This window comes from Thermobia domestica, chromosome 8 (assembly GCF_964235325.1).
Source record: "Thermobia domestica chromosome 8, izTheDome1.hap1.1, whole genome shotgun sequence".
Taxonomy (NCBI): domain Eukaryota; kingdom Metazoa; phylum Arthropoda; class Insecta; order Zygentoma; family Lepismatidae; genus Thermobia; species Thermobia domestica.
Genome location: NC_137461.1, coordinates 170,846,167 through 170,871,123, shown reverse-complemented (window position 1 = coordinate 170,871,123; position 24,957 = coordinate 170,846,167). Strand labels below are relative to the sequence as shown.

The following is a 24,957-nucleotide window of genomic DNA, read 5'->3' as shown; positions in this document are numbered from 1 at the left end:
GTTTACTCATTTTCACCCCTTTTTTCTTATTGCTTGTTCGACGCACTCTTGCTACCAGGGCCTTCCCCCCGTAGCTACGTCTCTGGGTGTGGTATCATCTTCGTCACGATGTAGGTTTCGTACATTTGCTAATCGGTACGCGCAAATATCATTCTCTGATAGAACACTTGCACTAAGTTGCAATCTCGCTATCTTTGATTCTGGACTGTTAACACAATGGCGAGGGAACATCTACCATTTCCGACTTTAATTTCGTTTTATTTCATGACCATACGGTGCGCAGGCCCAACGACTGTGATTACAGAGGTAATAAAGGAGTACACACGTGAGGAATTGGCAGACATTGATCTGGCATACGGGAAAGCGGACGGTAATGGCTGTGTGGCACAACGTCTGTACAGGCAACAGTTTCCTAATCTTAGAATTCCACACCACGCAACTTTCTCCAGTGTAGATCGAAGATTACAAGAAACAGGATTGCTGGAAGCACACAGGCCCAATGCTGGACGAAACAGAACCGTATGGACTGTGGCTTTTGAAGAGGAAATTCTTGCTCGAGATCAGAGAAAACTATCCACCAGCACACGGGTAGTAGCTGCTGAAATTAACACCCATCATCGGCAGGTGTGGAACATGCTTCACGAAAATCAGATGTACTCTTTCCATGTCTTAAGGGAGCATGCATTACACGCCGCTGATTATCCACGTAGGCGGGAGTTTGTCCAGTGGCTACGCAAACCATGCTAATACATCCCGCTTCATGTCTCGCATTCTCTTCACAGATAAAGCTGTTTTCCCGTGATGGAGTGATGAACACACACACTCAATATGTGTGGTCTGAGGCAAACATATATGGAATGTCAACTCGTGCCCATTAGGAACGGTGTTCTGTGAATGTGTGGGCATGAATCGTTGATAATTCTCATCATACCGAACCTACTACCACACTGCCTGACCGGACGGGAGTATCGGATATTTTTGAAAGAGATTCTGCCTGAACTACTAGAGACTGTGCCACTAGCTGTTCATCGAAACTTGTGGTTTATGCACAACGGTGCTCCAACACATTTGCTGTGGAGGTGCAAAATTGTCTCAACGTATCCTTTCCGAACAAATGGATGGCAGAGAAGGACCGGTATCTTGGCCACCTCGCTCATCCGGCCTTAACCACTTAGATTTCTTTTTCTGGGGCCATATGAAACTACGCGACGCCTGTGCAATCAGAGGAGGATTTGGTTGCTCGAATTGTTGCTGCAGTGTGGAGCATTTAGGAAACGCCAGGAGTGTTTTAACGCGTCCGTTGCGTCGCGGCTGTCCCTTCGCCGCCGCTGTAACCTTTGCATTGAAGTGGCGGGTCGAAACTTTAAACACCTTTTGCAGTGACCGTTCTGACAACCATCCTCCTTTCATGTAAGCAAAGACTGTCCTCTGTACCTTGCTCCCTACAGCTATCTTCTGTATGCAGTCCCGTTATACGATTTGGAACAAGAAATTTCGGCCCCTGTACAGTACGTACAAATGTCGTAAATGGAACGAATATTTTGTTTCACATCCGTCAGTTTAGAACATTGAAAATAAAAACGTACTGTAGTCACATTTGTGTGATGTACTGATCGAAATGAATGTGCTAAAACAAGTATGTGTATTATTATTATTATTATTATTATTATTATGTGTTCTTTATTTGTCTGCAATTCTTGTTCAATTACTGTAGTTGTAACTTTTATCTGCGTGTATGAGTATTGACCTGCCACGTAGTATTATTTCCAGGCAGTGAAATGTCCTTTACATGTTGTTGTCCACTCAATTTAGGTCATAAAATGTCAGGGAATCCCTAACGTCCTTTGGAGGATCCCCTGCGCCGCCATTGCACAAATCTATAAACTGCAAATTTGGATAGAGCAGGTTAGGATCCTTTGTCGATATCATGCCGCATCACGTCTACGATCAGTAGTTTGTGCAATATTTAACTCTAAAGTGTGTTTTCCCACGCTTTCGGTAGCCTATAACACGTAAACAACACGCTTTTCGCTCTATGTGTACTGGAACTTTTTGTTGTTGTTTGTTTTGTTCTCAGGAACCACCCCTCTCCTTTTTCACAGCAAATTTAGCGCCATACTGTGTAACGTTATCAGAATCAATTTGACCACACTTACGCAACAAAAGTATCTGTTCTCCAAAACAGCATGAATTTTCTTGGTTACCTGACAATATTGCACCACGATATATTTCACATACAGGGCGTAAAGCATTAATTTACCTTTAGCCTAACCTAACCTAACCCTTCAAGTAATTGCCCCCCACCCTACCATGGTATCTCCTAAATTCGCCCATGCCGTAAAGTTGTCTTCCAACTGATATTAAAGAGTTTTATTCCATAATCCAAAGGATCAGTAAACGTACCCATATTTAGTACGACCCCTCAATTGTTTCAGTAATATCGACATCATTTTAATCTGAATAAAGTTATACTGAAAAACACAACATTCAGTCTTATTATAATGTCTGGGTGGACGATTCCTAATAACGCAAACTGCATTTCTGTCAATTTCAAATATTGAACTGAAACTGAACAAAACAGTCCTCAAAAAGGGCCTAACAATTCTTAACCCGAACCGAACAGTTTACAAACCGAACCGAACCGTTCACAAACCGTACCGAACCGTTCCCAAACCGAATCGAACCGGGCTGGTTTAAAGTCCAAACCGATTGATTCGGTTTAACCTACAAACCGAACCGAAACTGGTTCTTGGAACACCCCTAACCTCACCTCTTCGTCCTCATGTATTAGGCTCATTATTCGCTTGTGACAGTTAGTGCATAGTCTACTGTCATGGTCTAATTCTTTTGACGGCATCTTGGCCTCTTCTCGATGCTGTCGTGTCACAACCATCATTTCATCGCTATTTAGTCTGGTAAATTTTCTCATAAGACCAGCTCGAAACCTCCTTCCGCATACGTAGCACGCCATTTTCTATCAATTGCTGGACGAAGGATGTCACTGTCAGCTGATTTTGAGATTCTATGCTCCCTCACAATCTCCCCACCTTAACCTGAGGCTCAGCTCTCACGGTTGGTAACGATTCAACAGCACGCCAATTTCATGATCATTCGAACTTCGTTTCTCAATGCTCTGTGCACGTTTTAGCTTGCGTTTTCATTCGCTTTGAAAAATCACCGCATTCAGCGCTACATTTTTCCTGCAGGTAGTTAATGACATGGAAACAAACTATTTAAGTTTGCAAACAAGTATATCAATCAACCACTCAAGAGCTATCACTTCTACACAACAGCCAACAAAACAAACTATTCTTTCTCGAAGCTCCTGTGGTAATACGTTGAAAAAATTACGTATCTACAAAGAAGATTAATACCTTAAAAACATGAAAGGCTTCGAACTGAATGTTCCTTGATTTTTCCTTTAACATATTCATCATTAGTTTCAGATTGTCTGGATTTGATATATACCTCGTCATTACCTGCAAAAAAAGACAGTAAATACAATAAGTATTAATTTAATGAAAATTGCAACCAACTACTAATGACTAAAATAAGCAAACATATATGAGAGTTACTGAATATAGAGTATGTAGAATATGTTCTTTTCGTGTCTGTCGTCCAAGGTTCGAGTTCACAGTTGAATAGCACGGTGATATTTGAACATAACATGTTAAATAACAAATAACAAACTCTACTAAGTTGATTTGTTTATGCTCCCTCGCACTAGTGATACCACATTCAGAATCTTATGATCAAATTTTTAATTATTATTATTATTATTATTATTCACGATTTTGAATGGTGATCGAATAGATGAGTGTAGATGATGATAGATCAACAAATGAGTCAAACCGAAGTGGTGTGAATCAATCTTAATTCTACAATTTATTCATTTCCAAATAATGTATTATCACGATCAAAAGTGGCTTTATACGTTTTGCCTTTCAGAGTGTGTCACCACCCTTAGGTATACGAAGGTAAGTTGCATAAGAATTTATGATAAAGTTGTTAATTTGACTAAAGAAGTAAGGAACAGGTATATCTAGTTAAGGTTCAGATTTGCAACATCAGTGCAATATCTCAGAGAACATTCGGATTCTCAGTTTCTCGTCTGAGCACACAATATGTATCAATGATGATGCAGAACTGTCCTTTTTGAAAATCGAATCTGTAACTTATTTATAGGAATATCCGTCTCGAGAGATGAGGTAGAAAGAAGACAAAAAAAAGATATAACGTCTGAAAGATCTATTTGATTTACTAAACTATACTCGGTTTACAACGTAGGCAAGAGAGAGGAGCAAGAAGATCCACAAATCTTAACTTTTAAAAAACGTTATAGAGAGGTGAAAATTAGATTAAAATTGCCAATATAATAATGTAACTTCTCTCTGTTCTCTTAATTTTAGTAGTCTCGGGCATTCTAACGTCTCCGTCCAGGATTACTAGATAAACGGAACATAATCTCTTCAATATCTAAATCCAAGAACGTACCGAAAGGAGGTCCTGGAGGTTTGGAGCCCTCCGAAATTTCTGAGATTAGTGCAAAGTTTCATATACGTCTCCCCCATATTATATATATATATATATATATATATATATATATATATATATATATATATATGTATCGGGTGTTCTAAAAATGGCGCCCACGGACCACAGAGCACTATTCCTGCAGGTCAAAATAAAGCAAAAAATATACTTAATTATATACCTTTCGGATGGTCGTCTGAACACGCGATTTGCACTATGTGGCAATATCGCATTGCAGATAAAGGAACATAAAGTTAACCTACCATCAAATAGTTACATCGATTCTTTCCAGATGACAGTTAAGTCTATAGACGTTGATACGAGCACCATCTATTAGCGTCGGTACAAAATAAAACAATTCACTTGCTAATAGATGATATATTTACCAAGCCAAATAATTTTTACAAAAATACGTATTCTAGCTAAATGAGTATAATTTTATTTTGTAATGAACCCCAAATAAGGAATTGTTTTAAAAAAGAGAATGACTCAGTTCAAAAGACTTGGTAGATTCAAATAATAAATTCTGCTTCATTGCTTAGATATTTGAACCAGGTAAAAATGATTATCTTAAATTTACAAAATAAGTGTTAAGGAAAGATGACTTAGCACGCTCGGCTACCGAGCCAACTGCAAAGTACGATGCTGGTACACTATATTCCGTGCGAGTACAACCCATACAACTATCTTCAATTTTCTTTACTCATAACTATCTTTGGTAAACAAAGTACGGTACATAAATTATTTTATTCTCAGACAGCAAAGATAAAATAATACTTTCGAAAGATAATTTAAACATACTTTATGTAATAACAGAATATTTGAAATTTTAAAATTTGAAGTGATGGAATGATTGTTGCTGCAGTTGAAACATTTTAAAATTTAGAAAAATAAATGAATATAATTGTTATTTACATAACGTTAATTTGTGTCTAATTCCCATAAATTACAAGCTCATGCATTAAGAAAATCGAAAACATTTATTGTGGCGTACTTTTTGTGGAAGAATAAGATGTAATTTGTATTCTTAAGTATAGGAAACTGATATCAAATTTTCAAATTGTATTTATTTATTTATTTACAGTTTCAAGAATAACATGAAAGTATCATTTTTGTTTAATCATTACTTTTTAAGTAGTATGGCGTGCAGTTTTATGAGCTGTCGTCTACTTTATGATCTTTAATTTCATTTTCCTTTCTTAATATCTTAATCCGTGCAGGTTTACTTTAGGCGCACCATTCGAAATAATTGTAGAAAAAACACAATTCTTTAACTAATTTTCTTCTTATTTTTCCCTAAAAGATTTGCGGTGGACGACATGAAAATATCTCACTTAGCATAGATAAAATTCAAGGGGACCACCAAAAGTAATTGCTGAAAAAGTATAATTCTTTTACGATTTACGTATGAATACAGTATCTGAATGTATGGCATAAAAACTACAGTGCAAAAACACAAGCCAACCTGTGCTAGGTGGGAACTAAAAAGCACGAATGCTATCTAACCGAGTCAGAGCAGGGCGAAGCTGGTGTGACCGCGCTCAGTCGTGTCAGCGATGGCGGGTATAATCGTAAGAGAGGGTAGTGAAAAGAAGTAGGTTTTGGCAATGATACTAGTTTCAATGCACTTGTCATGGTTTTATACTAGTAACGCTCCACTTGTAAACATAAAATACAACTTCCGTACACTATGCAGAAATAAACCGCCGGTGTGAAATAGCATCTATGTACTCACTTATTTTATCCTCCATAAAGCACTAGTAATGATTTTACACTACTAACCCTACCTATAAACCTAAAATACAGCTGTATTACTTCGTATTTAATTCTGTCGCCTGCAGAAATTTGTTCCTTACAAATATGTCTTTTCATGTAATGCATTCAATTTTGCCTGTAAATCTTACCAAATGGGGGGCGCCAAAACTACACCAGCATCCCTTAATTCATTCTAGAGTGTTATTTATTATCTTGGTGCATGTCTAAATAATTGTACAGATAGGGGTGCCATTCGTCCCAGTTCAATCGTCATGGAATCGAGATCTGCGTCCCGAAATATTTCTCGAGACGATTAAATGCCTTGGATTTTAGCGAAGAAGAAAGGAATGGAAATTATAGTTTGCTTTCTTCACAGGATTAAGTATATAATAATTCTCTTCAACTTCTGAGTATGGCATTCAAAAGTTAAAAAAAATGAATACATAAAACATGGACTTAATTATGTTAAAACATGGATTTAACTACTTTGACATTGAACGAAGCATTCATTTCATTGAACCAGGGACTAAAGATTTTACTGCTTAGTTTTATTGTTATCTTTAGTACTCTGTTTCAATCTGCATCTTCCTTATGATATATGCTAATCAATAATCACTGAATGATATTTTTGGTAACTTTCCGCTGGAGGTTCAAGAGGAAATATGGTTTTAATTAATAAAACTGAACAGACAACAATGGAAAAATGCTGGAATATTTTTTTAAATAGAAGCTTATGAGGTGGGAGTAAACGGACTCTTGAAACATAACAGACCCTGAGAAATTTTTAAAAAGAAATTTGCTTACCAGTGGGGGGTTAAATCATCTGCTTCCGTTTGCTTAACTAGGGAGGAGGTCTACTAAAATTACTAAAATTGTGATTATGTAATACTTGAACAATTCTATCTAATGGAAGTAAATAAATTAGTATATAACACTTCTTTTCATTTTAAGCATTTCAAATATTCTCGTACTTTAGTAACGTCCGGATTTTCATTTTTGAAATATGACAACCCTATGTACAGATTAATAATACGGATGCAAACTGATATGCCTTAAAAATGTTAATGTAAAAAGCATGAAACAACTGTACAATAATTGTATAAATAGTCTCCTGCATGGCTGGACGAAATTGATGAGCCTATGCACGTGCAGGGTTGAGCCTGTAAGGTGTAGGCGCAAAGCGATGGTGAATATAAGAGCAAACGGAGATGCTTTGGAAACTACAGTAGCTACTCGTAACTTAAAAGCACTAATATCTCTAGTAAGGCCGGAAGTTTTAGAAATCTACTACCATTTCTGGTTTCAATATTAATTGAAAACATATATAATGTCATATAAATAAATTCCTTCACGGAATGTACACGTGACACTGTTACTTGTTTTTATGCATAGTCTATTACATTATGGTATTTTGTAGTTTGTTTTAGGTAAGCGTAATTCTAGCTTTATTTTCCAGTATGAGTCACAAAATGTTTGTCGTTAATCCAGTAACTTGAAATAATTGGAGATTTACTGGAATTAAACCTATAAGGCTTAGCTACAGTGGGGAAATTTAGGAATAACGGTAAAATGAATCATATCCTGACTATACATAATCCAGCTAAATGCTGACGAGCAGGATATTTGTTATAATGCATACGTGTATTTTATGGGTACAGTAACTGGGCAGTTTTTTTTTTCATGGCCTTAGTGAGAAAGGAAATCGACGTCTTTAACATTTTTTTACTATGATATCACCTCTTATTATATCCAGTATATGTTTCCCTTACATAATTAATGTCTTATTAACTGATGTGTGGAAATGAATGTGTATTGAAGATATGATCATTCAATTCTTTTATAGATACAATATTTATTTTTAATTGCCATTTTATCATCCCACTCCTACTTCCTAAGTTTACTTTGTCTTATATTAGGTGGGCGCGAGATCTCTTGATTCAATCCCAGCTCAGGCCAAGTGAACTTTGTTATGGACAGACACCCTGTACAAGGTTCTCCTGTTTTCTTCCGCTTTTTAAATTCACATTTCGTTCACTATAATCATTGTCACCTCCTCTCTTAACCTTGGGACATAATCGTGGAATACTAAAGTGAAAGAAATATGCGCAGATATATATCATGTTTTATTCTTCTGTATATAGGATGCACAACCATCAATTTTATGCTAACGGTTTATTACAAGTGGAATAGTTCCTGAATGTTGTAAAATAAAATATAATTTTAAAATAAGTTTACCTGACTGAAAGAACTGTTACTCAACGAAATAGAATCGCAGACTGCGGAGGAGCACTCCGCAGATTTTTGTAGGGTTCTCAGCACCCCACAAAAACAGACAGAAAAATAGGGAAATTGAAACTAAAAGAAATAAGAAAAAAGAAAGAAAACTAAATTCTAATCCAACGTAATTCCTAAATGGGGCATTCAGTGCACAATGGATTCATATCCACTTTTGTTTAGTTTGGTGATATTTTATGTTAAGATCTTTATATGAAGCTCCTTTCAGTGCTTGAAAAATTCATATCCAGGTATTGTAAATACTTCTTATGTTGTAGAAAACAGTGCTCCCTTTTTCACGTATACAAACTTTATTATTTTTTCTCACAGCTTTGATAATTGAACTTGAATCCTTTGTGCTCTGAACACCCCAAATGATAGTAGGAACCGACGTTTTCTTAGGGTGACAAAAGATATATAAAATTTGTGCTGAAATTTAAGCACGGATGGAAAGTCCGAAATTGTGGTGCTGATGATGAAAGACAGCAAAAATAAATCTTTACTGTATTTTCTCAACGAACTGGCGATTTCTTTAAATGACAGATTGAACTATAATATTTATGATTCATATATCACAAACCACAGAAGTTGAAAATGGCGTGGAGGAGAACTAAGGTTGGGGGTTAGAATCTTAGAATATCCTTAGTTACACCGCAATACTCTCATCGAAGAATACATATTTTCCACTGCGGGAAAAAGAAGAAACACGAACAGAATACATTCGTTCAAAATACCTAAATTACCAGTTTTAGGAGTGACAATTTCCAGAATTATCTGTGAAAGGGCACTCCTATAAGCCGGAGTGGTTTCCGTACTCCTAGATTCCCAGTCTTGAACAGTTAATTAAAGGACCCCTACTAATTTACAAAAACTGGCGCTTCTGCATCGAAATATTTCTGAGGATTTGTATTTTTGGCCCTGTTTCACAGAAAGTACTATCCTGATGATACTAATGTAGAAATGCTTAAAAAGAATGTCTTGTTGAATTGGATGTTTTCTTCAATTTTTACAGTTATAGTTAACTTGACAATTATTTCGCTGCTACAAATGGATTTTATTGTTATGACGTTAAACAAGTTAGCAACACGAGACTTGCTTCTGTATCAATCCGCTGCTACAGTTGTGTAACACACACACACGCACATACATTACTCTAGTTGTCTTTTCTTGGACCATGATATAACGCTACCGACACTAAGAGATGGCGTTAGTATCAACATCTTCAAGACAAGGAAAATACGGGGAATGACAGTCTATTCTGAAATCGAGAAAAGATTAGCCAATGAAGAATGCTGAAACAGACGATCAGCCAATCAGCATGTTCGATATAATTCTCAGATACCATCAATATGACTGTTATGAAATATGTCATATAATTTCCATTTATTCTGCATTTGTCAGCTGTATCTCCATCTGGCGACAATCGATGTAACAACACCTGATATATATATATATATATATATATATATATATATATATATATATATATATATATATATATAATTATATACACCTAGAAATACCAAGGGGGGTTCTTCGAACCTACAAAGTAATTTTTTCTTAACAAAAATCCAACAGAATGGTATCAGCCAGGTATTAGTTTTTAGTTATTTGTTACTTAACATTAATCAGATATTTTCACATAATGACATAAAAAATAGTTTATAAGTAGCTGAGAAAATACGTCATTTTATATTAATAGTTTGAGGAGCCGCCTCCGTTGGTATTATCTGGAACCTTTTCATTTAAAGGTCGTAAACATTGTAATATCCTAACGATCTCGGACATCGTAACATTCTAAGAAATCTATTGCTTGTTACTATTGTTCAGATTCACAATAGCATGAAAAAAAATGAAATGAAATCTTTGAGTTTTACGTCCCACGATTATGCCGGTTAGGCTAAAGGAGACGGTGATGATGAGTAATGAATGAAATGGTGGAATGAAGAAAGTGGGAGGAAACGGGAGAACCCCGAGAAAACCCACGCAAACGGTGTTTGTCCACGATCACAATAGCATGAATAGAAAGGAAAATATTCGTTAACTTTTAATATATTGGTATGTCATATATATCAGCACACGGAGAATATATTATTTATGAGGCAGAGTAGTCACCCCAGAATATTGTAGATATCTGTAGATGAAACGAAATAAATTTTGTGTGTTTATGCACGAGAGAACAGATTCGCTTATGAAAAAAGGAAACTTAAAATAACACCACTACCTTTAACTGTATAAACATATAACTTAGTGGGTTCATCGAGCCACGCCTTGGTATATACATCGGGTGCGGCAGCTATTGGAGAACAAAATAACATCCGCGAAAAAGGGAGCAGAGACTAAAGGTAGAGCATTTAATGACCGTTAAACGTTATGTACACGTGAAGAAAGACCCAATACATTATATCATTCAATGAAACCGCCGTCTGCCGCAATAACAGCCTCTAATCTGTATCGAAACCGTCGGCAGACATAAATGAGGTGTTACGTACAATGGCTGCCCTGAGAGTCGCAACAGTGTTGTGTCGATGCTTATTGGAGGCCCTCTCAACCACACCCCAGACGTAAAAGTCCAAAGGGTTGATATCAGTGGAGCTGGGGGGCCACATGTTTAGTGTGACGTGGTCGTGAAAATTCGTGGCCAACCATTCTTGGGTTGAATGGGCCGTATGGGTGGGAGCGGAGTCCTGCTGAAAAACATATGGCCTGCCACGTGCTAGAGCGGTAATCTAGGGCTGCACAATCGTCTTCAACACATCGGTGTAAGCAACGGCGTTGACTTTGGCACCTTCAATTAAAGAAATGTGGAACCATCACGTCACCCTCACTGCACACGACCCCCAGAACCATCACGGAGGCAGGGAACTTAGTTGTGCATGATGGTCAGAACCTCCTCGGATGATTTACACAGCCACCGATCATTTCTACGGTTCGCCTTCTGGTCTTGGACGAAGATTTTCTCATCCGAGAAGAAACAGAGCATTTCTGGCTGCTCTGGATATTTCAGCTTAATCAAAAGGCAACTGACGCGGGTCACTCTATTCTTCCTGGTTTGCGCGGCCATGTACTGGCCTCTCCGCATTACGTACGACTTGTAACGGAGGTCTTTATGCACCACAAGTTGAATGGTGGTCTCATCAACCTGCTTCTCCCTTGCGAGTGCCCTCATGGACGTCCCTCGGTCCGCTTCGACAACAGCTTGGCCGGAAGCGATTAATTCAGGCGTCCTGGTCCTGTCCGAGCGCTGACAATGTCGTTTCCTGTGGGTAACTGTTACCACATCACTACTGGCGCCCGGCCTCCAGTTCTCTCCGAACTTTGAAGACGAATTAACTGGGCGACTTTCAGGAAGGCAACGATGTTGAAATCGGCGTGTCCTGAAGCGAAGAAGACGATGACTGCATGGCTCTTTATTTACTGGGTTAGCCTAGAGTTTGCCGTGTTTACCTGCAACAAAAAGGGATGTGTTACAATGGCATACGGGATACTGTGTCACTTATACTGTGTTCTCAAATAGCTCCCGCACCCACCCACTCACCCAACGCCTGTTATTTCAGTTAGTTACACATAAATCACGTCTTCGGCATAGGAGACCCGGATTCGAGTCCCGGCGAAAGCTCATGTGGTTCGGATTCCACGTTAATCAGTCGGTCCCATCTCATAGAGCCTCGCTGCTGAAAGGGACGTTAAACTCAAAATCAACTCAACTCAATAAATTAGGTCTATCATATTGATATATTAATGATCGGTCTTGCTGTCATTTTAGCGACTCTTTTGCTGTTCACCATTCAAGGGCCCAAGCTAAACTGGCTATCTACAAGATAGTGTGTACCGCACAATGTGATCTGTTTTAATTGTTTTAATATTTAAATGACTTTTATTTTTTGAACATGACAGCTCTTGCATTTTAACAATGAGGGAAGGGGGTCGAAACAAGTTTGCTACTAGTCAGAAATTGTTAATGAACAAATCTCAAACACACAAAATGAATAACAAGGTAGTTGAAATATTCAGTAATGAGTAATACATGTTTTAAACAGCGGTTGCTTTGTCCTTTCCTCCGGGGGATCCGGTGCGTTGTAGCTCTTCCATCGCCTATTGTTGTGGCTCTAATAATATACCGGAAGCTCTCTTATCTACATCTCAGCAGGGGAGTCAAACGCTTGCTGTTTTGAAGACGATCATGATACCGATGGCTAAGAAATAGAACCCAACAGATGTGAGGATTAGAGAACTATTAGTCTCATATCTCATGCAGCAAAAATTTTGCTTCGAATTTTGAACAGAAGGTTGTATGGAAGGACAAATACAGAAGTTTAGGAGGAACAGTTCGACTTTAGGAGAGGTAAGGACACAAGAGATGCAATAGGATTATTAAGGATGATCGGTCAAAGGTTTATAGAAAAAGGGGAAGAGGTGTATGTAAAGTCTTTCCCGTCTTAGAACAAAGGAGACGTAAACAAAGCGAAATGTATTACTCCACGGCTCACACGTGCTTCGGCAACGAGACACGTGAACAGCAAGATCGTCTGCTAGCTTACTATCGTTGCATAATTTCCAAAGTGTAAGGCTACTGTTGGCTGGTAAATAATTAACACACTGACTACTGTTATATTGGAAATATGTATTTTCTTAAATCATTATATAAACGAGATTGCCTCTGTTCTTCTTGCCCTCTTTTGAGTTTTATAACACGAGAGGAAGGTGGATTATTGTAACTTATCGTCGCCATGAAACTCTGTATTCTAAATTTCAAATGAGCTGGGTCGACGCGCGAACGCATACGCATGTGCAGTAAATACTATATGTCCAAGAACGTGAGAGTTTGAAATAAAGCTGTATCTGTTGTTAAATATTATATATATTGCGTTTATTATCACAAAATGCAGTATAAATTCAGATATCTTTGTTTGAAATTATTATTTTAGTAGGAATTATATTGCGGTAGGATACTAGTGCAGTGAGACTAATAACCAATCACTAGTTATCGACCCACTGGTAGTCAGGTGGGTTTTGTTTACATCTACTTTTTTCTAAGGCTGGAAGGAGATTAGTATTTATCGATTGGGAATTGTTCTTGGAAGTTCTAAAGAAGGTTGCGTTGGAACGGGATGATCGATGACCAATAAGAAACTTATATATGAACCAACAAGTAAGTGTTAGAATAGGGAAAGAAATTACAGAAGGGAGTGTAATTGGAAGGGGAGTTCGGGAGGAATGCTGTCTCTCGCCTATATTATTTAATATCTATCTAGAAGATATAGTGAAAAGGAGCCTACATAATGAAGACGGCATTTCAGTAGGAGGTGGAATGATTAGGTGTATACGGTTTGCAGATGATATGGCGCTTATTGCAAAATTTGAACAGAAAATTAAGATGTTAAAAAACTTAGGGCTGTGAAGAATATGGGATGAAAATAAATGTTTGATAAAAGCCATGGTGATTGCAACGAAGCGGTAGATGTCAAATATAAAAACAGTGGGGGAGAAAATAGAACAGGTAATTAGTTTTCGATACTTGGGCAGTATTATTAGTGATGATGTGAAGTGTGAAGGTGAAATAAAAGCAACGATAGAAATGGCAAAGCCTTTAGGAGGAAGAAAATATTTTGTGAAAAATTGAATAAAGAATTGAGAAACAGACTTATAAAATGCTTATTGTTCTGTATGGGTCAGAAACATGGATAATACGCTACAATGATGAAAAACGACTGGAAGATTTCAAAATGTGGGCGTGGAGAAGAATGGAAAGAATTAGCCGAGTCGAGCGGAAAACTAATAAGAGGGTGTTAGAAATGGTGGGGGAGAAAAGAACAATTCTAGATATCACGGAAGGAAGAGAAACTGGCTGGGACATTGGCTAAGAAGGTTGGGACTGTATCAGAAATAGACTTCGGATTTTAGCATATTTACATGTATTTTTTTTTTTTTTTTCTGGTGTGATATTGATATGCTTTTTAAACAGCAATTCGTTTCAGATGTGTTGGAGTAAATAGCAGAGTTTTATAGTGCATATATGTACATATTTTGGAGGTTAGTTCATGTTTATGTCGTTACTGTATATAAATGCACATTTAAAGGAATGATCAAATTCATAATTTTTAATGTCCAACAACTTTCCTCTAAATGGAATTTCAAGTTTCTAATATAGACTCAAGACTTTGAAATGGTTTATTGTTGTCATTTTAGAATATCTTCCAAGGACATGTAAAGGAAGCATAAGAAAGGGGTGAGTGATTCATCCTCCCGGCAATGATGCACGACTGTCATCTGTTTGGAAGAAGATATGAATAACGGTGTCAACTCACCTACAAAAAATTTCTATATCACCAATTTCGGAAGTTAAAGTTGAAACTGTTGTGTGTGTCTGGATTTGAAATTGTGTTTCACTGAGGTAGTATAAGAATGCTGAAAAAAAAATCTATACGTTATCTTCTGAAACACTGGATTGGTAGCGAAGAGACGTTAACACTTTAAGGAGAAAATATATTTTGCAAAGTGTGCGCTAAACAAGCAAGTAATATTTTCAACGTAAGCAAGCTTATTTTCAGCAGAGGACATTTTCATTTTGTTCGACAGCAAAAATACAAACTTCAGCACCGTCCTATTTTCTGGCCGCCTTATATTTTTATAAGAGTTTCAAGGCTGGTAAGGAGTTTATACAACTATATAACAATTTATTTATTTATTTATTAAAAAAAAAAAAAAACACTCCGACGGAGTTTATCCCAAAGGAACCTCTGAAAAGTGTATTTCGGAAAGAGGTGAACGACCCTTTTGAAAATAAGTTCTAAAACATCTAAAACATACAAAATCTAAAACTGTTGCAACGGTTACTTTAGAGAGAAGATAAGTTCTCGAGTTTTCCTTTGAGTGAGTTTATCAGAGTATTTAAATCCAAGCTTGTGTTGCTTTGATATGTATTTCGGTCTCTTGAAACGTAACTTTTCTAAGTCTTTTGTTATCTTTTCGATAACTTTAGTTCTTCCCATTTATGTTCTATACTCACTCAAATCAGTTTAGTCCATTTAAAGCATCAATATTATTGCTGTTTGAAACTGACAATGTAATATGATTATATTTAATAAGTGCTCTGATTCAACTCAGCTCTTTAAAAAATGGAAAAATAAAGATGATATATTCCTTTGTGTATTATTTCGAGTGTGACTGAAGGTAAATGATACACGACACAGGAAATAGCAACAACGCTAAAGGTCTACGAGCACGCAGCAAGCTGTCTCGTCCTTGACTTGGTATGAAGTTTTCGTGGTGTGATGCACAGCTGGGGGAATGGAGAATTTTGCGCAAGTTGTTACTGTTGTTTTCTCATTCGGAACGTGGATTTTGCCTTTGGTTTTGATGAGACTTTTTCTGACTGAATTATTTGTCGACTGAAATTAAGTATAAGTGAGGTGAAAGTGAGGAATATAGTTATGACTCATTTCTACTATACTTTGTAAGTCATAGTTTTTATGACTTTTTTTTCTTTTTTTGCATTTATTAAAATTGCTTTGGCGTTTTTTTCTTTTCTTTTTCTCCTTTTTCTCTTGTGTGTGTGTGTGTGTGTGTGTGTTTTACGTATGGAGATAGCTTGGACAAGTGAATGAATGAAAGAAAAAACGTGTTTCAATAGCAACTTTCTGGTATGTTATTGTGTTTTATGCCTTATGACCGATTCCATTTCAAATCGTCCACGTAAAACAAAATTGGTCCCCATCATAGTCTCAGATTTAATTTTTTTTTTAAATATGGGATGTACATGCCATATTATTAGACCCGCATTTTTTCTTTTTCCTGAAAAAGAAAAATCTCCGATATACAGTCTTCTAAAATGACTGTCCTCCTCTCGGATTGCTCGAAAAACTCAAAAACATGTCGAATTTTAAAACATTATTGTAGAGAAACGAATGTACTTAGTAGCATAATCTACAATAGTAGGAAAAATATAATGTGTTTCGGTGGAAGGACAAAATTAGTCTGTTGGTCCAACAGGAATCGCACTATTCCCTCGTAACGTTGCCAACTTCGGTGAAAATTTTGCTAACTTCAAACACTTTTATTTCTGTATTCACGAGCCATATCAACCATCTACTTCTAGCATCGAAATCTACTCGATACGATCTCTTGTAAATGTAAATGACTTACGTTTCTGATTATTACATCCCACATTATAGTATGATGAGAAGCTGATAATTTCATTAAGACGCTATGTTTGGGGGCCATTTTCTCAAAACATGAACGATTAACGGATATTAAATACTTCGATACTTCTCTAATAGTTGTAAAAAATTAAGATTTTTAAATGGTGGGGGTCTACATTTTCAAAACACTTTATCGAGTAGATTTCAATGCTAGAAGCAGATGGTTGATATGGCTCGCGAATACTGAAACAAAAATGTTTGAAGTTAGCAAAATTTTCACCAAAGTTGGCAACATTGCGAGTAAATTGTGCGATTCCTATTGGACCAACAGACAAATTTTGTCCTACTGAAACACACTACTTTATATTCTTCCTACTACTGCGATTATGTTACTAAGTACACTCGTTCCTTTATATTTTTTTTAATTTGGCGTGTTTTCGAGCAATCCGAGCAATTGGAAGAGAGATGGGAGAATTTTTTTTTTCCAGCAAAAAAAGAAAATACGAGTCTAATACTTTTGAATCTAGTTTCTTATTTTAAAAAATAAATTAAATCTGAGACAGTCGTGTGGATCACTCTGGACGATTTGAAGTGTAATCACTAATGCCTAATAATTTTGCGCCAATATTTTGTAAAGGATGATTGGAATTGGGGTATTTCAACCCCCCCCCCTAAAATAACAAGTCGGAAAATATGTTTGTTTTTTTTTTAATCGATATTGTTATTTGCAATTAATTATTTCAAAAGAAATGTAAGTTCCAAGGTATTTTAAGATTTGTTCCTATGTTAGAGGTCTAGTTATATATAGTCGAACCTAGGTATAGTCACTACGTATTCTAGATCAGATTATTATTTTTTATTTCATTTTTTTGTATTCTGCCAGATTGAATATATACATAATAATAACTTAGTAAAAATTTTAAAATAAAAAACTGATTGTAAAATTTCGATCATTTTGCTGACTCCAGATTTTTAAAAAAGATATTGAAAATTATCGATTTTTTTCATTTTCTAGTGTTTTTGGTTTTATTGTGTAACAAAGACTCGTTATTAACATTTTTGTTGTTATTGTTATTTAGTATTGTTATTATTTACATATTGTTATCATTGGCTATTTACTGTATATGTTTACACGACTGGGTTATCAATCATTTTTTGATTTCCGTTGCTTCGGCTGTGGATCGCTCCCGCAGTTTCTTCTGTAGGATGAGAGTATATATATATATATATATATATATATATATATATATATATATATATAAAACTTATACCTAGGTCAATGGTGGATAGGAACGCTACACGATGCAGAAAGAGTAGCAAGTAAATGAACAAGAGCAACTACATTGAACTTCTGAATTATATTGAACTGATTGTAAGATATCCGTGTAACGTGGGTTCCTGCCACCACGGCATGGCGCGTCCTCATGTTGCGGATCGAGGACAAGGCCTCTAGATATAGAGGTTAGCTGCGAATATACTGAATAAGCAGTCGCGGACAGCCGACTAGGAGTAGTCCTCCAGCTTGGGAGTTTGGGTAGGGCTAACAACCTCATCCTGTAAAAAAAAAGCACTTGTTCAGAAATATTCACAAAAGCCTCGGACAAAGACTGATAACTTGGCACGACCTCAGCAAAAGAAAATGGACATGAAATTTGGAACATGGAATATTAGGAGTCTTTATAGGGCAGGCGCGTTAAAATCCGTAACGAATGAGTTAGAGAAATACAGGATGGATGTAGTAGAAGTTCAGGAAGTTAGGTGGGAAGGAAATGGATCTGTGAATTCCGGAAATTTTACGTTCTTTCAAGGGGGAAAAAATAATAAAAATCACCAGTTAGGAACAGGGTTTCTCGTTCATAAACGTATATTACCAGCAATTAAACGGGTTGAATTTGTTAGTGACAGACTTTCCTTTATTACTCTTAAAGGACGGTGGTGTGATATTATTGTTTTAAATGTACATGCCCCAACTGAAGATAAGGATGACGATATAAAAGACAGTTTTTACGAAGAAGTGGAACGGATATTTGACCAACTCCCGCGATACAATATGAAAATTCTATTAGGGGGTTTCAATGCGAGGGTAGGACGAGAGGATATTTTCAAACCGATTATAGGGAACGAAAGTCTGCATAAGGGAAGTAATGACAACGGTGTTAGACTCCTGAACTTTGCAACATCCAAAAACCTAATCGTGAAGAGTACAAAATTCCCACATCGCGACGTTCATAAATATACTTGGACATCACCAGATGGGAAAACACATAATCAAATTGATCAAGTTTTAGTAGATTGAAGAAGGCAATCTACCATAATTGATGTCCGGTTGTTTAGAGAGGCTGATTGTGACACTGACCACTATCTGGTAGCAGCGATAATACGAGAGAGGTTATCGTTGAATAAAGGTAATACTCATTGTCCGAAAACGGAGAGATTCAATTTAAAGAAATTAGAAGAGAGCCAGGTAAGAGAGAAATACCAGATTGAAGTTTCGAATAGATTCTCGGCTTTAGAAGATTCGGAGTGCACCAGAGGTGGCCATTTTTCCCCTGGGCTCGCTCGGGCTCGCGCTCACCTGTCTTAACTGGACTCGCGCTCACTTCTCTCAACTGAGCTCGCACTCACTTGGGCTCGCGCTCATCTCTCTGAACTGGGCTCGCACTCACTCGGGCTCGCGCTCGCCAGTCTCAACTGGACTCGCGATCACTTCTCCCAACTGGGCTCGCGCTCACTCGCGCTCGCACTCACTAATCTTATCTGGGCTCGCACCCACTCGAGCTCGCGCTCATCTCTCTCGACTGGGTTCGCACTCACTCGGGCTCGCGCTCACTTCTGACTTCTGTCCATTGGGCTTGCACTCACCTGGGCTTGCGCTCACTTGTCTCAACTGGACTTGCGATCACTTCATGTCTCGTGTCAGCGCTCGTGCAAGCAAGACGTGTAGTACAAACGCTCCTATAAATTTGCTTTCATTGCAAATACAGGGTGTCCGAGAAGTCCTTCCCTGATTACAGAAATTGATAACTCAGGCTAGAAATAAGATAGAAATATGAAACTGGTGTTGAATTGTTTACAAGCTATAAAAGTTTTTGTCTGTGTTAGGTTTGTTCTGTTTTACCAAGTCTCAATTTTTTTTGTTTTAGGTTTGTAGTACGTAAGTAAGAAGCCCAAGAAGCCATGCCAACCAACCAGGAGAACGCACAGTGTGTCCTGTGGTACCATGAGACACGATCACCAACCACGGTGCAGAGACAGTTCCAGACAACATTTGGGAGGACTCCACCTGATGTCAAGAGCATTAAAGCCTGGTATGAGAAGTTCAAGAACACAGGGTCGGTTGCTGACCTTCCGAGGTCTGGTCGACCAAGAACCTCAGCAGACACGGTGGAGGCTGTGCGGCAGTCTTTTCTGAGAAGTCCTAAGAAATCGGTGCGCAGGGCCTCACGTGAATTACAGATGCCAAAAAGCTCTATCCATGACATTTTACACAAACGTTTATTGTTTCGTGCTTACAAAGTGCAACTCGTTCAGGCCTTGTTGCCCGACGACGGTACACGTCGATATGACTTTGCGGTCGAAATGCTATCACGTATTGAAGACGATAATGGTTATCTCAGACGAATTGCCTTTTCCGACGAAGCGACATTCTTTGTCAGTGAAGTAGTGAATCGCCATAATGTAAGCATTTGGGGTTCAGAACCCGTCAGGGAGTTCACCAGAGGCAGTCCGAAGGTGAATGTTTGGTGCGCGTTATTGCACGATCGAATTATCGGGCCATTCTTCTTCGCTGAGGATACCATCACATCTGCAGTGTACCTGGATATGTTGCAGCTGTATGCTGTTCCTCAGCTGCTTCAGTATCGCCCCGATGTCGTTTTTCAGCAAGACGGTGCACCATCTCATTGGGGTTTGGACGTCCGTGCCTATCTCGATAGGACATTTCCTGGGCGATGGATTGGTCGTGATGGACCGACAGCTTGGCCTCCACGCTCTCCTGACATAACCCCATTAGACTTCTTTTTATGGGGTTATGTCAAGGATGAGGTCTACCGAACACGTGTACCAGATCTTGAAACCCTGCAGCAACGAATAACCACAGTCGTTGCATCGATCCCTCCAGTGACGTTGGCTAATGTGTGGATGGAAATTGAATATCGCCTAGATGTGCTACGTGCTACCAAGGGTGCTAATGTGGAAGTGTACTGATGTGACCAAAACTTTTATAGTTTGTAAACAATTCAACACCAGTTTCATATTTCTATCTTATTTCTAGCCTGAGTTATCAATTTCTGTAATCAGGAAAGGACTTCTCGGACACCCTGTATGTCTGACTTGTGTGGTAGTTGTAAGAAAGAAATTTCAGCCGTCAATCTGAAAGAAATTATTTCGTGTACCGGTGGTTGTGATAATTATTTTCACGCCAAATGTACATCCTTGAAAAATGCTGAAAATATTCGAAAACTAGGAGCAAGAAAAGAACAGTGGAAGTGCGATGTGTGCAAATCGGGCAATAGTGCGGAGTATACGCTAAACCAAGATACTGACTTGAAGAAACTAGTGCAGCAAGTGAGTGAAATTCATGCAAATATGCCTAAAATTATGCAAATGAAAGATAATATTCGAGATCTAGAGAAAACCATAAACTTTCTATCGGACAAATTTGATGACTTTACTAAGGAAATTTGTGATCTAAAGAAATCAGTGATCTAACGAAAAAGTCGGAAACTTTGGAAACAGAAAACAAAAAATTGAAAGAAGCAATTGGAACACTAGAGGACAAAGTAAATGAACTAGAACAAAAACAGTTAGATGAAACTATTGAAATAGTTGGAATTTCCGAGACAAAAGAAGAACAAACCAATGAAATGGTAATGAAGGTAGCGAAGGCAGCTGGAATAATAACAAAAAGTGAAGACATACAAAAATCCTATAGACTGCCCACATCAAGAAGAGACAAGCCCAAAATAATTATAGCTAAACTTTCTTCAAAAGTAATTAGGGATAACTGGATTCAGAAGTTTCGAGAAAAGAAGAGTTTATTAGCATCAGAAGTCAAACCCGAGTTCCCGAACAATCGAGTTTTTGTTAATGAACAATTAACACCAAGCAATCGAAAAGTGCTATACGAAACAAAACAATTCGCCAGGAACAATGGTTTCCGATTTGTTTGGGTGCGTGATGGAAAAGTACTTCTAAGGAAAGACGAAACATCCCGAGTGAAACATATCAAAAAGCTAGAAGATCTACAAAACATGCAAAACTAAGTGGCTCAACAGGACTGTCAACTTCACTCAAGATGGAACAGGTAATTAATGAAATTTTCCTATACCAAAATATAGACACTAACATCTGTAATAATATAGACTCTTTTAATGAATTATTTAGTGATAAAACAGGAATCACGATTATTCAATTGAATATTAGAAGTGTTAGAAAAAATTTAGATGAATTTTTAGTATTGTTACAAAATATTTCTATAAATGTAGATATAATTGTCTTAACAGAAATATGGAAAAATGAAGCAACTTATAATATTAACATAAACGGATATCGCTGTTATTATACAAATAGGTCTTTAACACGTGCAGATGGAGTCATGATATTTGTAAACGAGCAAGTTGACATTGACAAGGTAACGGAACTGAATCTTGCTGACGCCACTGGAATGCGCTTACATTTAAATAATGCAGAAGGTTGTAACATAATAGCTATATATCGCATTCCAAGTGGTGATGAGAAAGCATTTCTACAATCACTAAATGATGAGCTTAAAAATTCATCAACTTGCTCTTTGCTTTTAGGTGATGTTAATCTAGATATATTAAGTGACAAATACTGTGAAAATATAGACACGTATTTAAACTTACTATATCGTCATGGTTATGTTTCATGCATAAATAAACACACTAGAGTTACAGAATATAGTAAGACTTGTATAGATCATATATTTTTAAAGTACCAAAGTCCACTGAATGTCACATCAGCTGTGTTGCAAACAAGTATAACTGACCACTTTCTCACTACTATAAATGTTCCCATTACAATGCAAAAGAGGGAAAAAATATCATACGAAACAACAATTATAGATTATACTTTATTAAATGAAGAATTGAAAAAATGTAACTGGAATCTGGTAATACACAGTAATTGTGTTAATACTGCAACTTCGAATTTCATCCAAATAATGAAAAATTGTATAAGTAATTCACGTATTAACAATAAAAATAAAAAAGTAAGTAGTAAATATCGCAAAATAAAACCATGGATAACAAAAGGATTAGTCAACTCTGTAAGAGAAAGAGATAGATTAAGTCGTTTAGTAATAAAAAACCAAAACGATTTAGAATTTAAGGAATATTACAGAAGGTATAGAAATAAATTTACACAATTAATAAAACAAGTTAAAAATGACTACTATAGAAAACAAATTACATTATGTAATAACAATGTTAGTAAATTATGGAAGGTAATAACAGATATTATAGATAAAAATGACAAAAAGTATGTAGAAATAAATGAACTAAACACTAAAAATGGTCTAGTAACGTTTGAACGTGATCCAATGTTAATAGTTGAAAGTTTTAATGAGCATTTTTCCAGTGTTGGCAAAAAAATAGTTAACAAAGAGATTAATGATAAAATAAATTTGAATTTGAATTCTCAAACTAAAGTAGTGAACTCTATATTCTTCACTCCAATCACTGAACAGGAAATTGAACGCTTCATAAATGAATTATCACCAAAAACAACATCTGGTATAGACGGATTATCAGCAAGTGTATTGAAACATACGAAATCAAATATATTAAAACCTTTGCAGTATATATTTAACCTAAGCTTAGAAACAGGTGTATTTCCCGATGATTTTAAGACTGCTGTAATAAAACCTATATATAAAAAAGGCTCAAAGGCAAACCCTAATAACTATAGACCTATATCAATCCTCAGTAACTGTGCTAAACTGTTAGAAAAATTTATGAAGAGAAGATTAGTTAATTTTCTTGAACAAAATAAATTCTTTTCTTCAAATCAATATGGATTTCAAAAAGGTAAAAGTACAATAGATGCGGTATACAATTTAACAGAGATTGTTTGTAAAAATGTTGATAAAGCTGAAAAAGTAATTGCAGTTTTCCTAGACCTAGCTAAAGCATTCGACACAATATCACACAAAATTCTCTTAAATAAACTAGAAAGATGTGGAATAAAGGGTATATCGCTATCTTGGTTTAACAGTTACTTGAAAGACAGAAAACAGGCCGTCCAAATAGGTAATTTTCAAAGCAATTATTTATATGTAAAACAAGGAGTCCCTCAAGGAACTGTATTAGGCCCAATATTATTTTTAATTTATATAAATGATTTGTGTAATTTAAAAATGGACGGGCATATACAATAATTTGCTGATGATACCTCACTTATATTTACTGGTAAAACATGGACAGATGTATTCAAAAAAACTCAAGCAGAAATGAAGAAAGTAAAACAATGGCTTGATAATCATCAGTTAGTATTAAATGCTGAAAAAACCAGGTATATAACGTTTTCACCAACTATAATAGGACAGCCAGAGAACATGTCATTAAAATTGCATTATTGTCAAAATACTGAAAAATGTAACTGTAGTCCTCTTATTAGTGAAAATAAAGTAAAATACTTAGGTATATTTATTGATAAGCATCTAAAATGGTCTTCTCACATTACACATATCGCCACAATACTAAGAAAATTATTATATAAATTTGTTCAATTACGAAACATTGTAAGCATAAAAATATTACGAACTGTATATTATGCTCTGGTAAATAGTATAATTACATATGGTATATTAATTTGGGGTGCTGCTTACCCTACTCATCTAAAACCTCTGATTGTTCAGCAAAATAATATTGTAAGAATATGTTTAAAAAAGGGACTTGAAAGTAGACTAGATAGACTCTATGACCAATTCTCAGTACTACCACTTTCAAAATTATATTTGCAGAAGGTATTAATATATGTTAAAAAGAACAGAAACAAATTGGAAGTAATAAAACACACGTATATAACCAGCAATGTGACAAACAAAAATTTAGAAATTAGAGCAACGAGTAAATGTATAATTCAATATCAAACATATTAGAGAGCTCCAAAGATCTATAATGAACTCCCACTTCGAATCAAAGATGAAAGTAATTTCAAAACATATAAAAGGTTAATTTTACAGTGGTTAAAAGAATTTAAAAGTGTTTAAAAAAAACTATTGTTAGCTAAA

The 24,957-nt window shown here is 36.4% G+C and overlaps 1 protein-coding gene across 6 annotated transcripts in view; it reads right to left on the bottom strand.

Annotated features, from left to right (window-relative positions):
* Mo25 (calcium binding protein Mo25) overlaps positions 1 to 24,957 on the bottom strand; it is a 201,628-nt gene that overhangs the window by 29,803 nt on the left and 146,868 nt on the right. For all 6 annotated transcript variants that reach the window (XR_014132748.1, XR_014132749.1, XM_081769268.1 and 3 more), the window contains one exon: positions 3,375 to 3,479. Coding sequence is in view for 4 of the 6 variants with exons in the window: in XM_081769268.1 (XP_081625394.1) it covers positions 3,375 to 3,479 (105 nt within the window). In the remaining 2 variants the exon portion in view is untranslated. The remainder of the gene's footprint in view (positions 1 to 3,374; positions 3,480 to 24,957) is intronic.